The 17,615-nt window shown below is 39.0% G+C and overlaps 1 protein-coding gene, 1 long non-coding RNA gene, 1 other non-coding gene and 1 pseudogene across 5 annotated transcripts; 1 reads left to right on the top strand and 3 right to left on the bottom strand.

Annotated features, from left to right (window-relative positions):
* The first annotated feature begins 1,710 nt into the window (after nucleotides 1-1,710).
* LOC148726312 (uncharacterized) lies at nucleotides 1,711-8,231 on the top strand. 2 transcript variants are annotated; one of them, XM_088727057.1, is made up of 7 exons: nucleotides 1,711-2,350; nucleotides 3,856-3,943; nucleotides 4,364-4,483; nucleotides 4,738-4,922; nucleotides 5,983-6,316; nucleotides 6,571-6,630; nucleotides 7,199-8,231. In XM_088727057.1, exons 1-6 carry the CDS (start codon nucleotides 1,994-1,996, stop codon nucleotides 6,612-6,614), a joined length of 1,128 nt encoding a protein of 375 aa, XP_088583183.1. In that variant the 5' UTR covers nucleotides 1,711-1,993; the 3' UTR covers nucleotides 6,615-6,630; nucleotides 7,199-8,231. The 2 variants fall into 2 exon arrangements, with proteins under 2 accessions (XP_088583183.1, XP_088583182.1); XM_088727056.1 differs by having other exon boundaries at nucleotides 1,714-2,350; nucleotides 3,856-3,970.
* Trnat-ugu (transfer RNA threonine (anticodon UGU)) lies at nucleotides 5,140-5,212 on the bottom strand. Its single transcript has one exon. It is a non-coding gene; the product is annotated as a tRNA-Thr (tRNA).
* Nucleotides 8,062-17,573, bottom strand: LOC148726310 (uncharacterized; annotated as a pseudogene). Its single transcript, XR_015989173.1, has 5 exons — nucleotides 17,036-17,573; nucleotides 13,585-13,700; nucleotides 13,328-13,462; nucleotides 10,493-10,987; nucleotides 8,062-9,160 (listed from the first exon to the last, which is right to left on the bottom strand). The product of XR_015989173.1 is annotated as an uncharacterized LOC148726310 (transcript).
* Nucleotides 10,985-13,179, bottom strand: LOC148726311 (uncharacterized). Its single transcript, XR_015989399.1, has 2 exons — nucleotides 11,960-13,179; nucleotides 10,985-11,415 (listed from the first exon to the last, which is right to left on the bottom strand). It is a non-coding gene; the product is annotated as an uncharacterized LOC148726311 (long non-coding RNA).
* Nucleotides 17,574-17,615: the final 42 nt, after the last annotated feature.

Here is a 17,615-nt window from a genome sequence, read left to right as displayed (position 1 = left end):
ACCGCTGACAAAAGTAGAACTCGCGGGAAAATGAGATAAAATAGGAAGAGGGTTGGTTACAGGTTAGAAGAGAAATGCTGCAGTCTGATTGGCTAGGTTACTCACTCTCTTTCCCGTAAGACAAACTAAAGTAAATAGCTTGTAACATTGAGTAGTTGTAAACAAAATAGTATAAAAACATGAGGCTGTCAGGTGGATTCATACTGAAACAGTTTGAATTTGGCTCTTGATTTTTATGCATGACATTTTGTACATTGGACTCGGCCTTCGCCCTCAGTAACTGTCGCGCGATAGAAATTTCGAGCTCATAATTTAATTGTTAATGAGCCTACAAAGGGATCTTTTAATTTACCAGCACTTACACAGACACCCTTGATATTTGGTGATCAGACAAATTTACATGTTGCCAAGTGGTGTTTTAGCCGGAAAAGTATGATTTTAAATGTAAAAATTTGACCCACCGTCGTATAAAAAGGCCCAATTTCAGATCATCATTTTTCTGGTTGATAAAAGAGATGTATTAAGTCAGCTAAAACAAATAACAGCTACACGTCAACCTTTGGAATGATACATATTGATAAAGAAAAAAGTCTGGGCGTTAGTTTCGATATTCAGAGGATGTTTCAAGTAAAACCGATCCTTTTCGTAATAAAATACCCACCCGTCGCAATTATAAGGCAAGCATGCACTTAAGTAAAACAATAGGACATGAACAACAAAAATGCTTAATTTTAAAACTGCTTTTAATCAATAAAATAACAAGAATTCCACTTCCTAACAATAGTTATAAGTAGGCTTAACACATAAAACTAGACTAAGACACTGAAACTCTAGGTCCATTGATTTTTTGGAGACTATAATAATAATAATTATAATAGTTCATTGAAAAACCAATATCGCAGTCGTTAGACTGAATTTCACTGGTAATGCTTTGAAATATCAAATGAGAATTGCAAATTTCTAAATGAAGCCATAATGAAGGATTTTTTAAAACGATCGGTACAATAGCGAGGTTTAATAGAGAGTGGACAAAGTTGAACTTTATTCAGATGATAAATATAAATTAGCTGACATAAATAAAAATCATGAAATTTGATCAATGAAAAGGTAACATACATTTGCTCTGACGCAGGGCTGATATATATTCGTTCTGGCGAAGGGCTAACGCTCGAAACGTCAGCTTTTTAACTCTTAGCTTTTTAACTCTTAGCTTTTTAACTCTTAACTCTCACCACTTTCTTATGAAACTTACCCCCCTCTAACATATATGACATATATGAGTTCAATGATAAATCTTCTTAGCTAAGTAGGCCTGTGGTCGAGTTCATTCATGAGAAGTGACTACATTACAGAGGAAAACATAAGCATAAGAAGTCTTAATCATTAAGAACTACAACGGATGTCGAAACCTGCAGATACTTTCCCGCCCACCCACGCCAAATGCATAAGAATTATCACCAGTTGTGTACCTGCCCTAAGTAGGCGGGAGCCTTAATGACTGACTTAATTAACTTAGAACCCGATACGTTCTTATAAATAATATAACACTTTATTATTCTTCTAAAAAATATTTAAATTATTACACGCCCCCTTATTGGTCGATGAGTGTAATTGAATTATATTTTGTTTAACATAATGTGGCGTTTTAAGCCCCGTGTTTACTATTGAAAACTATCTTGAGAAACTATCAGAGGCCTTCCTCTGTCTTTACAAAGACTTGTGTGAACTCTTAAAGGGTCTTGGAAAATTCTGCAAAAAATTTCCAATCCTCTAACGGCGGCGAATCGGTGTTTATTACTTTCTCAAAGCCTCCAACCTCATTTGAATTTAGCTTTAGACTTTGTAAGCATTGAAAAATTATCATAATGCTCAACTACAACATGCAGTTGTTTTCAGGGTAACTTAATTAACTTATGCTCTCCACTGAAACGGCACTGACTAATTAATTTAATTTCATATCTCTGAATCGAACAACTCAACCGAACGGAAAAACATGCCTTTTCAGCTGTATTTCATAGTTTTTGTTTCTAGTTTCTTATATCAGTTTCCAGAAGCAAAATCTACCGAATACAAAAGCTCTGTCGATGTTTCTAACGGAGTCATAAGTTACGCAAATCTCTTCTCGTTTCCTAATTATCAACTGAATGCGACACCATTTGAATCTCTCTTCGTTGATGGAGAACAAGAATGCCTTCAAGCATGTACAGAGAACCCTGGTTGTCGATCGTTGAATTTCAAAAAAGTTCCTCAGTTAAATGGAAAATATCTTTGTAAACTCTTGGACACCGACAAGTTTAAGTCGTTGAAGCTTTTTTCGGCAAGTTTGAATTTTCATCACTTCAGTCTGACGGTGAGTATTTTTTATCAGAAAAGGGACTTTTCTGAGTACTTCATTTCGTGTGTACGTGCGCGCCCTTTTTTAAACGATAGCAGCTGGTTTTTCTAGAAAGGAGCTCATATTTTGGAAAATTTAGTTTGATTTATCTCCTTTTAAATGATTGTTTCAATTTTCTTAAAATTTTAAAATGAAAAGCTGACTTAAAACTTAAGGGAAAAAAATGCGTATTTACTTATAATTTATGATCTTAAGTTCTTTTTGATAGCCAGTCCAGTTCGCAATGGCGAAGAAATAGTTGTATTACACTTGGACTTAGTATTTTTATGTAGGTGAAATTTTTGAGTAAGGTGTTCAATTTCTAACTTTCTAACGGCTTATGTATAATACTTTTCCTCCAGATTTGATTACTTATCTCTGAAATTTTGAAAAAGCTGTGTTTTTTATTCGTGACATTCTGTCAAGACGAAAACAAAGCAAGGAGTCTTCAGAAATTCTCAGTGTAAATCTAAATGTAACGAAACAAAGCGAAATTTCCGATGGCGTAAAAGCGTACAATTTGTTTTAGCTGCTTAATTTTTCACTATTATTCGATGTACAGAAATCAGCAAATTTCGTTATTTTCATGATAGCGATGTTTACATAATGCGCATCTCTCTCCGTGAACTCCCAAAATTGTATGCCAATTTTTAATTTGGCATTAATACTTTTTATTCCGCGCCAATTGTTGGTGAAAATAAAAATAAAATTGATATATGTTCAGCTGGGCAAGTCATTTTCTAAGCTGCAAAGAATCAATATCTTGTCGGTAAATTGATAAGTCGTCGAACGAGGAAATCAAACTTGATGACTCCCAATACAGCTAAGCGTGGGGTAACGCTCGAAACATCAGCTTTTGTGTTCGTTACGGTGGCCAATTTATAATTTCAACTAAGTTGATATAACCAAATTCAGCGCAACTAAAGGAAAGGAATGACAAGGACACATCGAAACCAGTCGCTAGGCATTTTGATTTACCTAATCATTTTAGGCAACATATGGCAATCTGCGGTCTTTCCTTACACTTAGGTAGCACGGAGAGCCGTAAAAATCTTGAACAAAAGCTCATCTTTCAAACCGGCAGTCTAAATCCCACAGGGATCAACGAACGCTTTTCATTCCACTAATTTATTCCTGTTTTTCTCGTTGCCATGTTCCCACCAATAACGTAGCTCCATTTTCTGCCTTTAAAAGCACACACAACCCCCAATTCCTCTATTCGCTCCGACGAAGGGCTAACGCTCGAAACGTCAGCTTTTGTAATCGTTACGGTGGCCAATTTACCATTTCAACTTTGTTGATATATCCAAATTATAAGCGTAACTAAGATCAGGCTACGACATTTAAGTGTTGATATGTCCTTCACGAAATTGTTTCGCTTTCCGCTTGCCTAGCTTTGCAATGGTGCTACAACTATTCTGAACCCCTCGGGACTCAGACTTCCTGTCTCCCTTACACGTTGGATTATTGGTTCTCCCTAGGCCCCTTGTAAGCTCGATCCGTGCGAGAACGGAGGGAACTGTCACCCAGTTAAGATGGCATACGACTTCAAATGCGCGTGCCCAACAGGTATCTATGGGAGGCGATGTGAGATAAGTAAGTATGTGCATCCCTGCATTTTTTCAGGTAAACCAGACATTGCTGAGATATTATTTCTTCCTCTGATGTAGCTACTTCTACTGCTGGCGTGTCCAAGACGGATAGGAAAACCATTGGAGTAAATTGTGATACCTCAAAGAGCAAAGTTCAATTAATGAACTAGCCCGGGTTCGAGTCCAGCGCAACTGCTTAGTGCACTACCTGTTAAAAGTGAGCAGTCAAATTTATCCTGTTTTCTCTCGGGACGAAATTAAAGAGAATGATAAAAAAAAAAAGAATAATTGTTTTACGGGTGTTGAAAGGAAACCTTGTGCCCAGACTCTCTTGATTATTTGAAGGGCTCTAAAATTCATCTCAGCAATTTTATTTCATGTCAACTTTTTAATTTAGAGGCCAAGAGCTGCAAAGAGCTGTTAGACGCTGGCTTCACCAAGAGCGGCGTCTACAAAATCCATTTCAACAACTCTCAAGTGATCGACGTGTACTGCGATCAGTCCAGCAGGGATGGAGGTAAAAAGGAAAAAAACTATCTTTCATTAGGCATGATATCCCTGAAATCAAAGACCCATGCGTTTAAAAAACAGAAGTCTTCTTTCCCATTGGCATCTTTTGAAGCAATTTTCAGTGGAGTCTAAGAAGTAATCATGTATATCTTTGAGTTTGTTTTACTTTGATGTGAGATTGGTTCCCAAATCTTGCGCAAGATGTTTGGGTGCATGTACTAAACTCTAGCATTCGCGGAAAACAATTTCTCTTGTTTTTAGGTTGGACAATGGTTTTCAAGGTTGTGTCTAATGTTTCCGCAAATGGTAAGAGCAGTTCGCAAATTTGGTCTTCATTGGAGACAATAAATGAAAACACATCAGAGGCACTGAACATCGAATCTACATTCAGAGGACATTACCAGAACCGCTTTGTGCCAAATTGGCATCTTGTAAAACCCAAAGAGGTAATTCTGTCTTTTAAAATCGCCCATGACAAGTTCTCATTGTCATATATGGTTGGTTTATGAGTGACTTTGACACAAGCCGTGACACATGTGTCGTTCTTGGTGGATCCAAAACCAAATTCTCAAAACTCACATTATGAGAAATGTATATGTGCACGATCCTTCGCAGTAAAGCACTATTTGAGCAATAGTGAAAATCAGACCTGAAAAAAATTTCAGGCCTGTACGGGATTCGAACCACTGACCTCTGCGATACAAGTGCAGCGCTCTACCAATTGAGCTAACAAGCCAACTGGGAGCAGGCCATCAATTAATTCGACATAAACCCGTAGATGATAAATCAAACAACAGTAAAGCAGTAAAGCACTATTTGAGCAATAGTGAGGTGAATTGCTGATGAGACCTTGGGAACCTCGTTCCCAGGGCCTTTTCTCTTAGTTGAAAAGAAAAGGCCCGGGAACGAGGTTGGATATCTTGGGTATGAAAGGGTTATTAGGGACTTCTTATGACAAGTATTTAGTATTAATACAATACTTAGTAAAGCAATGGTCCAATGCCGGCCCGATAGTAATCCGGAACTGAAATAGTCTACTTCGTTTTATTGTCTGATTGGTTTAAAAAGATGACATCCTTTATGTCGCCGTCAGATTTAAAACTGAAGCGGTTCGACATAATTCTTTAGCAGGCCCCTTATTTTTTAGCATGTTCCCTTTTTCGATCGCCATTACTGACCGAGAACCTCTAAGAGGGTCCTTTTAGGGACCGGTCATTATCTTTCGTCTGTGAGGGAAGGGGGAAAGAAATTTGGTTGTTTTACAATAAAATTTACCTGATCCTCCCTAAGGCTCTTTAGTATGCAAATAATTATTCCCCCCCCCCCCCCCCACCACCACCCTGGCAGCCAGTCTTCTTAACTGTCTTCTCTATATTCCGTTAACAACGACTAACCCCCTTTCGCGTTCCCCTTGAAAACCATGTGCATATGATCACTCCGAAATACTCAGAACTCCCCTCCCCACCCAGGCAATAAAAAAAATGACTGGTGCTCCATTTCTTTTAGGCGCTGATAGCTTTGTACAGAGAGGATGGCTCAGTTCTCGAAACCCCTTCTATCGTATTCAACGCTACAAACTCCGACAACAAAAACTGGTTTTCCAAAAGTCGCATAATTCACTCTCCCTGGACAGATTTGGAAAGCGAGTCTCAGAACATCTTCTCGATCGATGGTTGTTGCAATGGAAGGGACTTCTACATTTCCAGAAATCACGGCGGCTGCTCGAAAGATGCAGGATGGCTGGCCATTATCTCTGCTGACTGTCCATGGGAACAGCGTCGTCCTCCTTTTACTGTTATGTACAGTAACAGGACGACATACACAAATTGGAATCAATACGGTAAGAGTCGTCGGTTGAATGTTGCAAAATCCCTGCCACTGCCTAATTCTCCAGGTCCTCCAATTTTCCTTCCTCCACAAAAACCAACATTCTAAACTAACACTTGACCTGAAAACAGCGGAGAGGTAGAGCCATCGAGTGGAATTTCTACTGCTAAAAATCCCCATCATGTATCTCATCGAACTCACTATAACAAAACATAGAGTACTATTTATATCACTGAGAATGATGGTCATTATTCTCTTATCGCACAGAAAACGTCGTAGCCGCAGATTTGTTTGTGGTGTATATTCGCTAATCTTTTACGAGATAAGGTAAATTGATTGTTATGTTTCTTTGCAACGATAAATCTTTTAAATGATTGGTGAGCCCTTGTTTTGCATTCTTCGAATATGGTGTGCGCATGTCCAGAGAGGTAAAGGACGAAGAGGAAAGAGCCTCCAGCGAACACCCTCACCTAAGAGTGGAGTTATGAGAAGAAGGGGAATGGGGGGGGGGAGGTGTGCAACCCCCTCTGTTGAGTGCCACCATTACCCCTTAACCCCTACCGTGCCCCTTTCTTGCACTTAGAAAAAATAAATTTAAGGAAGTATTTAGGAAGTATTAAGGTACCAAAACGAGAACTTCACTTTAAAAAGATGTTATTAGTCCTGTTAAAAGCATGCAAAAACAGATATTCCAAGAGCCCATGGACAATCAAACCCCAAACCCTGAGATTCCACTCTCCGACGCCATACCACTGAGATACAGTGAGCTCTATGGTGACCTCCGCCAGGACTCGGTTTATCGTGCATACTGCAGTAATCTATTTTGGTACATAGGAACAAAAGAAATTCTCATTTCTTCACTCATCACCGCATTTTTTTTTTCTTTTTTTGATAGGTATCGCTGAAGTAAAAAAACCATTAAAGCCTGCGAGTAGTAAAGTTTAGTAATTATATTTCTTTAGAATTTAACGGGTAGAGGAATATGTTATATACAATTGTACCTCAAAGACTCTAGATTATATATATATATATATATATATATGCATTACACTCAAAGACTCTAGAGTAATTTCTTTTTATTGGGTGCTTAAAGTAAAGCAGGATCGCTAAAGTAGCTTTTTTCCACGAAATTCTGAAATGGAGTCGAAAAAAACCTGAAAAGGCTATGGCCGACGCCAAAGTGAGTATCAAAGAAATGTCTCCCAGAGTAGCATTGTGCAAAAAAGCGAAGGAATCGATCTTAATAATTAGCCATAGTTGTTATATCTAGCTCATTGGCTATCAGATATTCGTTTTGTGGTACGTTAAAAACGCAGTTCCGTTAGTGACATGGTAAAGGTTCTCGTCAAGTTGAGGACCATTCAGTGCAAGGTAGTTAAAGAACATTACAGTATCATCGCTTGAAAAAAGCTTTGCCACTTATAAAACTACAAGGCCACATTCGTGGGAGACGCAGTGACCTAATGGTCAGTACACTGGACTCCCGGTCGAGGAGTCTGAGTTCGAGACCTGGACGGGTCAGTGCGTTGTGTTCCTGGGCACGACACTTTACTCTCTCAGTGTGTCTCTCCACCCTGGGGTAGAAATGGGTACCAGCAAATTGTCAGAGAAGCCTGATGAAATGCCGGGGGGGGGGGGGGAGGTATCTTGCGATGAACTAACATCCCGTCCAGGGAGAAGTAGTAATACTCTTGGCGGCTTACAGCGAAACCGGGATAAACTTCAACGGCTGAAAAAAACGTTAAAACACTAAACTAATGAAATTTAAAGTAATTTTAAAGTTGCTTAACTTACGTTATTTTGTAATCAAATTATGTAAAATGTCCATCGTAAATAACACTGAGTATGGTTAAGTTTTGTCCTGAGGTGCATGTAGCTACTGGTCGATGTAATATCTAATCCAAATAAAGATTCCTTCTAAGATAGAATCGAGTTGAAGTTTCAGTTCACTGTAATCCTAAAAGGCTGATAGTTTCGAAAGAAACTGTTTGTAATCCTAAAAGCTGCAAACATGATATAAACACTTTCCTGTTAAAGAATTTGGTAAATTGACACATAGTGAAGAATAGAATAGCACTTTTTTCCGTTCGAGTTGAAGTAAGTATTGTGTATGCCTTAGTTAAATCAGCAGATTGAGATGCTTTATTGCACTGCTGGAAAATTTCATTTGGCTTTCACTCCAAGCTTTTACCAACTGTTGATCGACAAAAAGAGTTTTGATTGCTGAAATTTTACTGTGAGTTCTGGAATTTATATATTTGCTTTTATCTAGCTTTGATCCTAAGGCAGAGGTAAAGATTTCTTTATAGTTCTAAAGCTCCATTTGCATGGTCTTGGGTACCCGAGACAATCCAATCCCAGAGTTACCCTCAGCGAGCTAACTTTTCAATTATTTCTTACAAAATTCAACCGACCGTTTACACGAGGTTGTGAACTCGTCTCGGGTAGGCGAAATAACTCGGGGGGACGAGCTGTTTCACCTCGGCAGATAGGGTAATCCTAGCAGGCGGTACAACTTTTTCAATTGTAAACATCTTGTCTCGCCACTCGAGACGAGACAACTCGATCAGAAAATACGTGCTCACGCTATAACCAGAGCACGTACGTATTACAGCTATTCTTTTCCTGTCGTAAGCCAGTCTGTCAAATATTTAATCTGGCCTGGCCGAACGAGGGTTAGCAGATCTCAAATTTCACATAGACGCTCCGTAGAGTTGTCTCAGGGGGAGGGTTTTCTCGGGTACTCGAGACCATGGAAATGGGGCCTAACTCGTAAACGTGCTGAACGGCAGCCTCAAGGCACTTAACATTGCTTAACGGATATAGACCACCATAACATCTGCAATGCCGAAGTTTTCTGAAAAAAAAAATTGGAAAGCATCTTTAATGAGACGACTCCGTTATAAGCTGAAAGACAGGCCCAGAACATGCTGTTGCTTTTTCAAAACCTTTCTGACACTGAATTGTAAATTCGACACCTTTAAAGTTCCTCACTGAAAGTGTTGTCTTCATAAACTTTTCTCGTCATTCTAAAGCAACACGAGAAAGCTGAAAAAGGCGATAACTTAACTGTCATAAGGGAACTTTCACCACCACATCAAGAATTTGCTCAGAAATTCATGAAGAATGTTTGCCTTCATAAAGTCAAAAATTTGCGAGTTGCATAACTCTGTTACGTTGTAACCGACAAGTTGTCATGGTAGCAATATCGATGTCGTTCTGGTCAAATCCTTCTCTTGCACTGATACAAGCTGTGATCATTTTTTGTTTCAATGATAAATAATGGTATTTTAACTAAAAAAAGTGGGTTGCCAGATAATTTGGATTTATCAACTAAGTTGACAATGCAAACTGGCCACTGTAAAGTGCTTCTACAGCTGACGTGTCAGCGTTAGCCCGTCGGTAGAGCAGAGGCCTGAAATTATACGCGTGTTTTCACAATCGAACGAGCGGGCAGCTCGAGTTGGACTTAAAATCACAAGTATGATTTTCAAAGCAAAATTTCACTTCACTCAGTTCAATTACCACTTTATTACCTCCAGTTTAAAATCATAAACCTCAGTAGCTCAACTACAGGATATTTTAGTCTCTATCACTTTTTTATTCATCTGGCACTGATTTGTTGTCCAAAAGGTTGCGAAAGTTATCTTTCGTTTTCCTACAATTTCATGGGTTACCTTAAACAAGGCTTGAAATCTTGAGTGGTTGTTATGTTTTAGCAAATCTTTCCCATTGGTTGAGTGAAAGATGCAATGTAGAGCAAAAAATGGAGCGATTTGTAAATGAATTGCACCGGCGAGAGCCGCTGAGGTTACAAGGATCACCAGTGATTTCGAAGTGGACGCAATGAAAAGTTTTTTTTACCACAATTGGCAGTAACGTCGCAAACTAATCGGCAAATTTGCTGTTTTCGATAGGAGTACAGATAATGCTGCTTGTGTCAACGTGTCACGATCCTGGTCACGCACAGAAGAAATTTGCATCATTTGACGTCGATATTGTGGTGAAAACAAATCGACAATGGTTTAGCATGGTCTGTTCTCTTATTCGTTACAGACTGGCTCGTTTGCGCTTCGTGAGTCCACAAAATTTTGACCACCGAGATGACTAACAGCGTTGAGATGACTACGCTAAATCACTGTCGATTTGTTAAATTGATAATTCACCAACCGCCTTAATTTCCTCTTACCAGTGCGTGAGAAGCTGGAGTAGGTCCTCAATTTACTGTACAATATGGTTGTTTCCGTATATTTTTTCTCCCAGTCACAACCCGTAGAGGTCGTGGGAAGCCATCCAGCATCTTCAGGGCAGCCTCCATGGTTCCTGACGATGTAGAAGTCTCTACTACCACAGCAGCCTTCGATAGAGAAGCGATAATGCGGTTCAGTGTTGAGATCTGTCCAGGGGGAGTCAGTTACGCGAGTTTCTGAGAACCAGTTGATGTTGTTAGAGTTTGTGGAGTTGAAGAAAATAGAAAAATCTTCTGATCCTCCTGTGTACAGTGCCACTCGTGCTTGGAGGTGAGAAAAAAGCATGAGTCCAAAAAGGAAAAAAAAATTGAAAAGTTGGAAGCTTTCAAACCTGTTGGAGTGCGCCTCACTCCCAGAGATCCGAGTGGTGCGCATCTTCGCCAATAAGGAGGTACCGCTCGTACTCTGTAAAATCTCAGGTGAAAAATTCATTTATTCAGTGAAGATAATCGAAAAAAGTTATTGCAGTTTAGTTTTACGATATAAAGCTTTCCTACAGTTACAGACATTTCCTGTGTACCCAGAAGTTTAAATGGATACCAAAGATATAATGATGGAGGTTTCCCCTGCGTCATACAGAGTCAGGAAGACGATATGGCGAAACAGTCAGCGCGCTGTATTATGGGTCGACAGCTTTGGATCCCTGTGTTGTTTTTTTGGGAAAATCAGTTCACGAGAACTTCACGATTGAATGAAATAAAAAACGAAAACGGCAATAACATTGTGTGCTTTTTTTATCCGAGCGCAAAACAAGAGATGCAAAATAGCCTACCTTTAGCCTCGTTTTCAACTCGCAATTCTACACTGGATACCTCGCTTCGTTAACCAATCAGAATTCGAGATTTTATCCAATTATGCGATTCTATCGAGGAGAAATAACGATACTTCAAGTCGCTTTAAGCTACAGCTGAACTGGAGTTGAACTGGCCTGCACCAGGTATTTTTGATTGCAAACTAGACCTTTCAATTAACAATTATTCCACTCGCGCTTGTTGGATATGAGATGATAGATAGCCAACGAGGCGCGTAGCGCCTCGTTGGCTATAATCATCTCATATCCAACAAGCGCGAGTGGAATAATTGATTCATTAAAAACGTTAGATTAAATTATTAAATTTTATTAAATTTTTAGCTCCCTTTTAATTTTAAGCTGACACGTACGCTTGCCATATTTGTAGATTATGGTATATTGGCTGATATACCATAATGGCTAAGCCAATAAAAAGTCTTGAATTGCATTATCCAATGATCCAGTTTTTAATAATAACAAATATCCTGTCACCATTATTGTTTTCAAAGACACGATAGCTCTAAAAAATCCCTCTGCGACAAGAGTTTTTTTCATAACAAAGTTGCCAAATCAGGTCCTTAAGTTACCAACGATTATCAATTAATTACAAGTCTACCTCTGTCGGGTTCACAGTCTGCCAGTTTGCCACCAGGCGGTTCTTGTAATGGGCTTTTAGATTTGACTTGGTGTTCAGTGCTTCTGGTTTGTCTTCGTTCAAAGCACTGGACGATGTCCACAGCTCGTGAGGAATGGTGGTAACACCGGAAACCAATTTAAAAGCCATCGTCCAACTTGTAAAATGGAGGAGAGGTTGTCATCGAGAGAAATGAAATAAAGTTGAAAAAAGGTTACCGATAAGTGATCGTGGTTCATACGCTTGTAAATGAAGGAGGAGGGTCAGCTTTCCTTTCTACGTCAGGCGTGACTGAGCGGTTTTTTTTTTTCTCGTGAAACGTGATTTGAATGTATTATTGATTCATAAGTCGTAATTAAAGATGGTAAGATCTTTTCATGTCCACGTGAACGAATTTTCTCATTCCAATGTGACACGTGAATTAAAAGCTAAAGCACACGAGATTCGTAAACCATTTTGTTTCGTGTGATGAATTTCCGGCCATTTCATTGTTATTAAATTGTACGTGTTGTTCTCGAACGGCTGTGGTTGATGTTGACAGGAAATGACTTCATGTGGATCGATTACTAAAGCCGCCAAACAGATCACTACTGGCTCTTGAACAACTAAGATGAGACCGTACATCATTTTTTTGCCGCGTGGAACTGGTCAAGGCTAGAAAAGTGAAATGGGAATTCAACGTGATTCGCGTGAACGTGAAAGAGTTTTGGATATTATTGGTGATGCCTGAAAAGGCCCAATACTTTTACGTCACTTAGTCTTATAAACTGGTATAGGGGACCCTCAAGTTTCATTATTAAGAGTGACATAAGATTCAGAGATCAGAATTTATGAATGGACTTGCGTAGGCGAGGTCTGCAGGAACTTGGAGAACTGCATGATTGCGAGAAAGACTTGGCTTCAGTCAAGTTTGACATGACTGGACGTGTTTTGTTCTCGTAAGAATAAAAAAATTACTGGTGACTTGACACTATTTTCCGAGCTTTTCTTTCTCTCCTTAAGGCTGTATCTCGATTCAAGACTCACCACCGACTCACGTCTTAACTGAGCAGGCGTAGATTCACGCCCACAAACGTCCAATGATCGAAGGAGTTTATCACCCCGGACTGTATCCCAACCACTCGGTCTCTTTGCCATCAAGATTTGAAAGAATTCTCCGCTTTTCTTTAGGAACCTGAACTTTGCTTTATCTTTGGAGCTTATTTATACACCCAGATGGTGAGGTGCCAGGAGTGGGGGGGGGGGGGGGGAGGGGGATTGGAAGGGCAGCTCTCTAAGAGCAGAATACCAGGTTTTCGAGAAATAACTCAGAGACCTGTGCCGCTTGTTATAAAAGTTCAACCTCAGTACCTCCTCCTTTATTGGTTTGATCACAGAAGATGCTGATGATCTCAGTCCCATCTGCCACAACTTGATAAACACCACTTTTCTTGGATCCGTTCTCCAAAAGCTTGGTGCAAATATTACTTCCTTGGGAAATTTTTACTGCATAGCCAAGGATAATCGATCTCTGTCACAGTAGAACTTGCATACACGTTCAAGAATAAATTTAAAATTTCAAGGAAAAAGTTCAAGATAAACTTTAAAAGTTCAAACAAAACACTCACGGAAATCGCATTTTTTGCCTCCAAAATGTTCCGTGCATAAAACGATTGAAGTCGTACCTCTCCAATGCTGGGTAACACGTTCCCCCATTCTTGCATGGATTGTCTTCACAAGGAGCCTGAAGGGAGAGACAATTTACCCGGCTCTCATTTCTATAAATGACAGTCTAAGTTTAATGCAGCTCAGAGTACTTTACTCCTCGCTGTTTTAGCCATTGTGCTTATAGCTCACCCTTGTAATCATGCAAATGATATGGTAAACACAGTAAAGTGACTGCAAAGCATTTATCAATAGACATTAGCATACTCGAGCCAGGGCTTGTCCCGGTTTCCATGTAGCTAGAATGAAACGACGAGAAGTGTTACTACTCCCCCTGGATGGAATGCAAGTCCATCGTAAGGTTACTCCCCTCCCTCAGCATTTCACCAGGCCCCCCCTACAACTCGTTGGTACTTATTTTTACCCCCGATTGGAGAGAGGCACGGTAAATGGGTTCGACTTACGTTACTGTGGCAACAAGTCTTGACGTCATCATTACTACAATTATTTTTGAAGGCTTTATCCACAGCATTGTTTCCTAGAAGACAACTTCTTCGACGGAAAGTGTGATCTAAATTCGATACTGGGGGCTCGAATTCCTTGAAGTAAACAAGGATGTTTCAAGTTCTCTAAAACAATTAAAAATACATATTTCCGTCCAATCAACAATATTTGAGAGGAATAGTTTCGAGCTATGAATTCATTAAAATTGCCTCCGAAATAGGAAGCTAAAATAGATTTTTACCAGAAAGTTAACTAATTTAGAATAAGAGTTATTATTTAATTAAAGTGCACCTATACCCAAAAATTTTTTTTCGCTTAACGAATTAAGCTTATTTTTTGGAGTATTTCTCTGCAAAAATTTCTTAATTTGCTCAAATCTTTAATTTTCTGTGCCCAGTCAAAATACGGAAAATCGGCCGCCATCTTGCCCCACGACCGAGTTTAAAGAGGAATGGCTCTAGCGGGTAATGTGACGTCAAATCGAGAACACGAAAGTCTGCATTTCACACATTTTCACATGTTTGGGAAGGTTGTAGTTGATGTTGTCCGAAAATATGCCGACTAAGTGTGTTGTAGAAGGATGTAGCAACGCGCGAAATTTGCAAGAGGGTATCGCGCTTCGTACATTCCTCATACAACACACCTAGTCGGCATATTTCGGACAATATCGACGACAACCTTCCCAAACAAGTGAAAATGTGTGAAATGCAGATTTTCGTGTTCTCGATTTGACGTCACATTACCCGCTAGAGCCATTCCTCTTTAAACTCGGTCGTGGGGCAAGATGGCGGCCGATTTTCCGTATTTTGACTGGGCACAGAAAATTAAAGATTTGAGCAAATTAAGAAATTTTTGCAGAGAAATACTCCAAAAAATAAGCTTATTTCGTTAAGCGAAAAAAATTTTTTGGGTATAGGTGCACTTTAAAGAAGTTACTCCCACGTGTAAAGAAAATGATTAAGCTCTAAATGTAAATTAGGTTTTCAACCATATCTTTGTAAAAGCTTTCGGCAAAGCTAAATCATGTTCTGAATTACGAATTTCTGAGAGCAATAAAACTATGATCTAAGTCGGAGAAAACCTTAATTTATTTTTGTAGATCTACAAAAGCCAACGTGGGGTTTTCATTCCACTCAAAGTTTCTAATACCTATGTTATGAACATTTCGATATATCCGAGATTATTTTGATATTTCATTGATTCCATTGGTTTTAGAAGTTTACAAGTCTACGAAAAGCTCTTTCGTGTCCTATCCTTTACTGACGGCAAAGCACAGCTCAACATTTCAATAATAGCAAAAAAAGAGAAATTCAAACGGCTCACATCAAGAATTTTCTTTTTCTCTTGAACATTACAATATGAAGGTTACGTTGTTTGAAGTGAGAGGAAATATGGGCTTTAAACTTAGAATGATCGACTAATTTGTTCAAGTTAGGACTTGGTTTTGATGTAATCCTTAAGTTAATACTTTCTGTCTATCTTTCTACTTTCTGATCCACTCAAAGACTTCGCATTTGCTAATTAAAAGAAAGTAACGCAGAAAGGGTTGAGATCTTACAAAACTAAACACGAAATGACAACAAATTCTTCTGAGGCCATATGGCAAGAAAAAGAGCTCAAACTGCAAAGCAAACCTTAAACACGAAGGCGCGCTATATAATGAAGTCTTCCCTGGGAAGACCTAGGCTCATTTGTCACTCACCGTTGACGTGTGAGCGTCAAATTCAAATGCTGGTAGACGAACAAAAGGAGCTAATGAGATATCTATTGTTTACTTCCACCAGCATGGTGGCACGAGGTAACATGCGAACCATCTACTTCGATCTCAAATTTACCGCCACAAATAAAGACAGTTTCCATTGGAGAAAGGAAATACAAATCTCAAAAATTCTTGTATTGTGATGAAGACATCAGGCAATTTTGAGGAATGCGCCCGCTGTTCACTGCTTTGGAGTAGCTGTAGCTCAAGCTGACTTGACTCTAAGAGTTCTACATCACACGACGGTTGATTGACAAATGGTCCAGTGGGACATAAGGCTCCTTTTATAACGCGCCTTCGTGTTTAAGTAGTCCGACTTAAAAAATATTAGAAGGAACAAAAGAATATCTTCGGAGCTCAGATAATATTTCCTTGGAGGAGTCATTACAGTGTGTAGTTCCAATATATAAAAATTCTGGTACAATGCAATTTCAAGATCCTCCAATTATATCTGGTTGTTAAAGAATGAGTTAAAACAAGTTCAAACCTGTGAAAACACACTGGTTTGCACGTAGATCATTCTTCCCGAAGATACCAAATTATTTCTTAGTCATCAATAATTTGTAACAGGCACAAAGATGTTATTTTGCATATCATGGTCATATAACAAAAGGGTAAAGTCAGACGTCAGTGAGCATGGTGGGACGGTTTTGTGACTACGAAGGTCTAGGTGAATAATGATATCACGTTTCATTTATGGTTCTATTGGGAGTGTTTAATTCTTGTTTTTACTCTTAGCTAGAAAATGGTATTTTATAAAAATGACGGCGATAATGCTTCAGAAGGATAAGAGGTTGAAAATCGCGAATTTCGAACAATTTTTCAAACAAAAAAAAGATGCACAATCTTTCAATGGCGGCACGAAATGGGGGAACGGGTGTAGCCTAATTACAAGAAGGTTCTAATGACTCAGTACATGCAACTAGTTTGACCGACAATTTTTCACCAGTGGAAAAAAAATCACAATTATTTTCCAATCATTTCCAGTGACAATATTTTTTTATTTTCTTTTATTTCTTATTTAAAGTTTGGATGCTTTTCTACTCAGCTACAAAATGAAATATTTATCCTCAGGTCCGGCAATGGCCTTTTGCGACTTGCCTTCAGAGATTAAACCATATTTACAGAATAAACTAGAAAAAAATTCTTACCACGAAGCTGTAGTGATGGAAATCCAAACTTGCAGCAAACAAAATCGTCGAATTGAACTTGTCTGTATCAAGGAGGTGACATGAAAATGTCATATTTTCTTCAGGAAAAGCCTTGAGATTTATGGAGCGGCATCGAGGACTTACGGTGCATGCTTCTATACAATCCTCTGCAGCAACAACGACACGAGATTCGAACGGTGTTGTACCAAGTTTGTGGTTTAAAAATAGAAAACAGTTGCCGCACACTAAAACACCTCCGTAAGCATCGTCGAAAGAACCTTTAAAACTTGCGTGTTGAGCTATATTTAACTGCGCGAGGATTGAAAATACTGCAGAGAAATCGAACATACCGAGAAACATGATGCACACAAACTTAGCAAACGTATGTTCACACTATTAATTAATCCGCTTTTCCGCCCAGCTTCTTAAGCTTGACTCCTCAGTTAATTTTTTGCCATCTCCAACTGTTAGACGAGTCGGGCCTCTCTAATTAAGTGTTTCAAAACATGTTTCACAAACCATAATTACCATAGCGCCAGCAGCGGGCGAAATCATTCTCAAAAGTTGTGAAAAAAAAAAG

This window comes from Stylophora pistillata, chromosome 7 (genome assembly GCF_964205215.1).
Source record: "Stylophora pistillata chromosome 7, jaStyPist1.2, whole genome shotgun sequence".
NCBI lineage: Eukaryota > Metazoa > Cnidaria > Anthozoa > Scleractinia > Pocilloporidae > Stylophora > Stylophora pistillata.
The sequence above is the reverse complement of the archived record's forward strand: the minus strand, read 5'-3'. Positions and strand labels throughout refer to the sequence as shown.

Bases quoted from the DNA above. Each gene is read 5' to 3' on its own strand.
- LOC148726312 (XM_088727056.1), top strand. From the start codon at position 1,994: ATGCCTTTTCAGCTGTATTTCATAGTTTTTGTTTCTAGTTTCTTATAT. The intron at 4,923-5,982 runs GTAATTCTGTCT...CATTTCTTTTAG, and splicing joins ATCTTGTAAAACCCAAAGAG to GCGCTGATAGCTTTGTACAG. The intron at 6,317-6,570 runs GTAAGAGTCGTC...CTTATCGCACAG, and splicing joins CACAAATTGGAATCAATACG to AAAACGTCGTAGCCGCAGAT.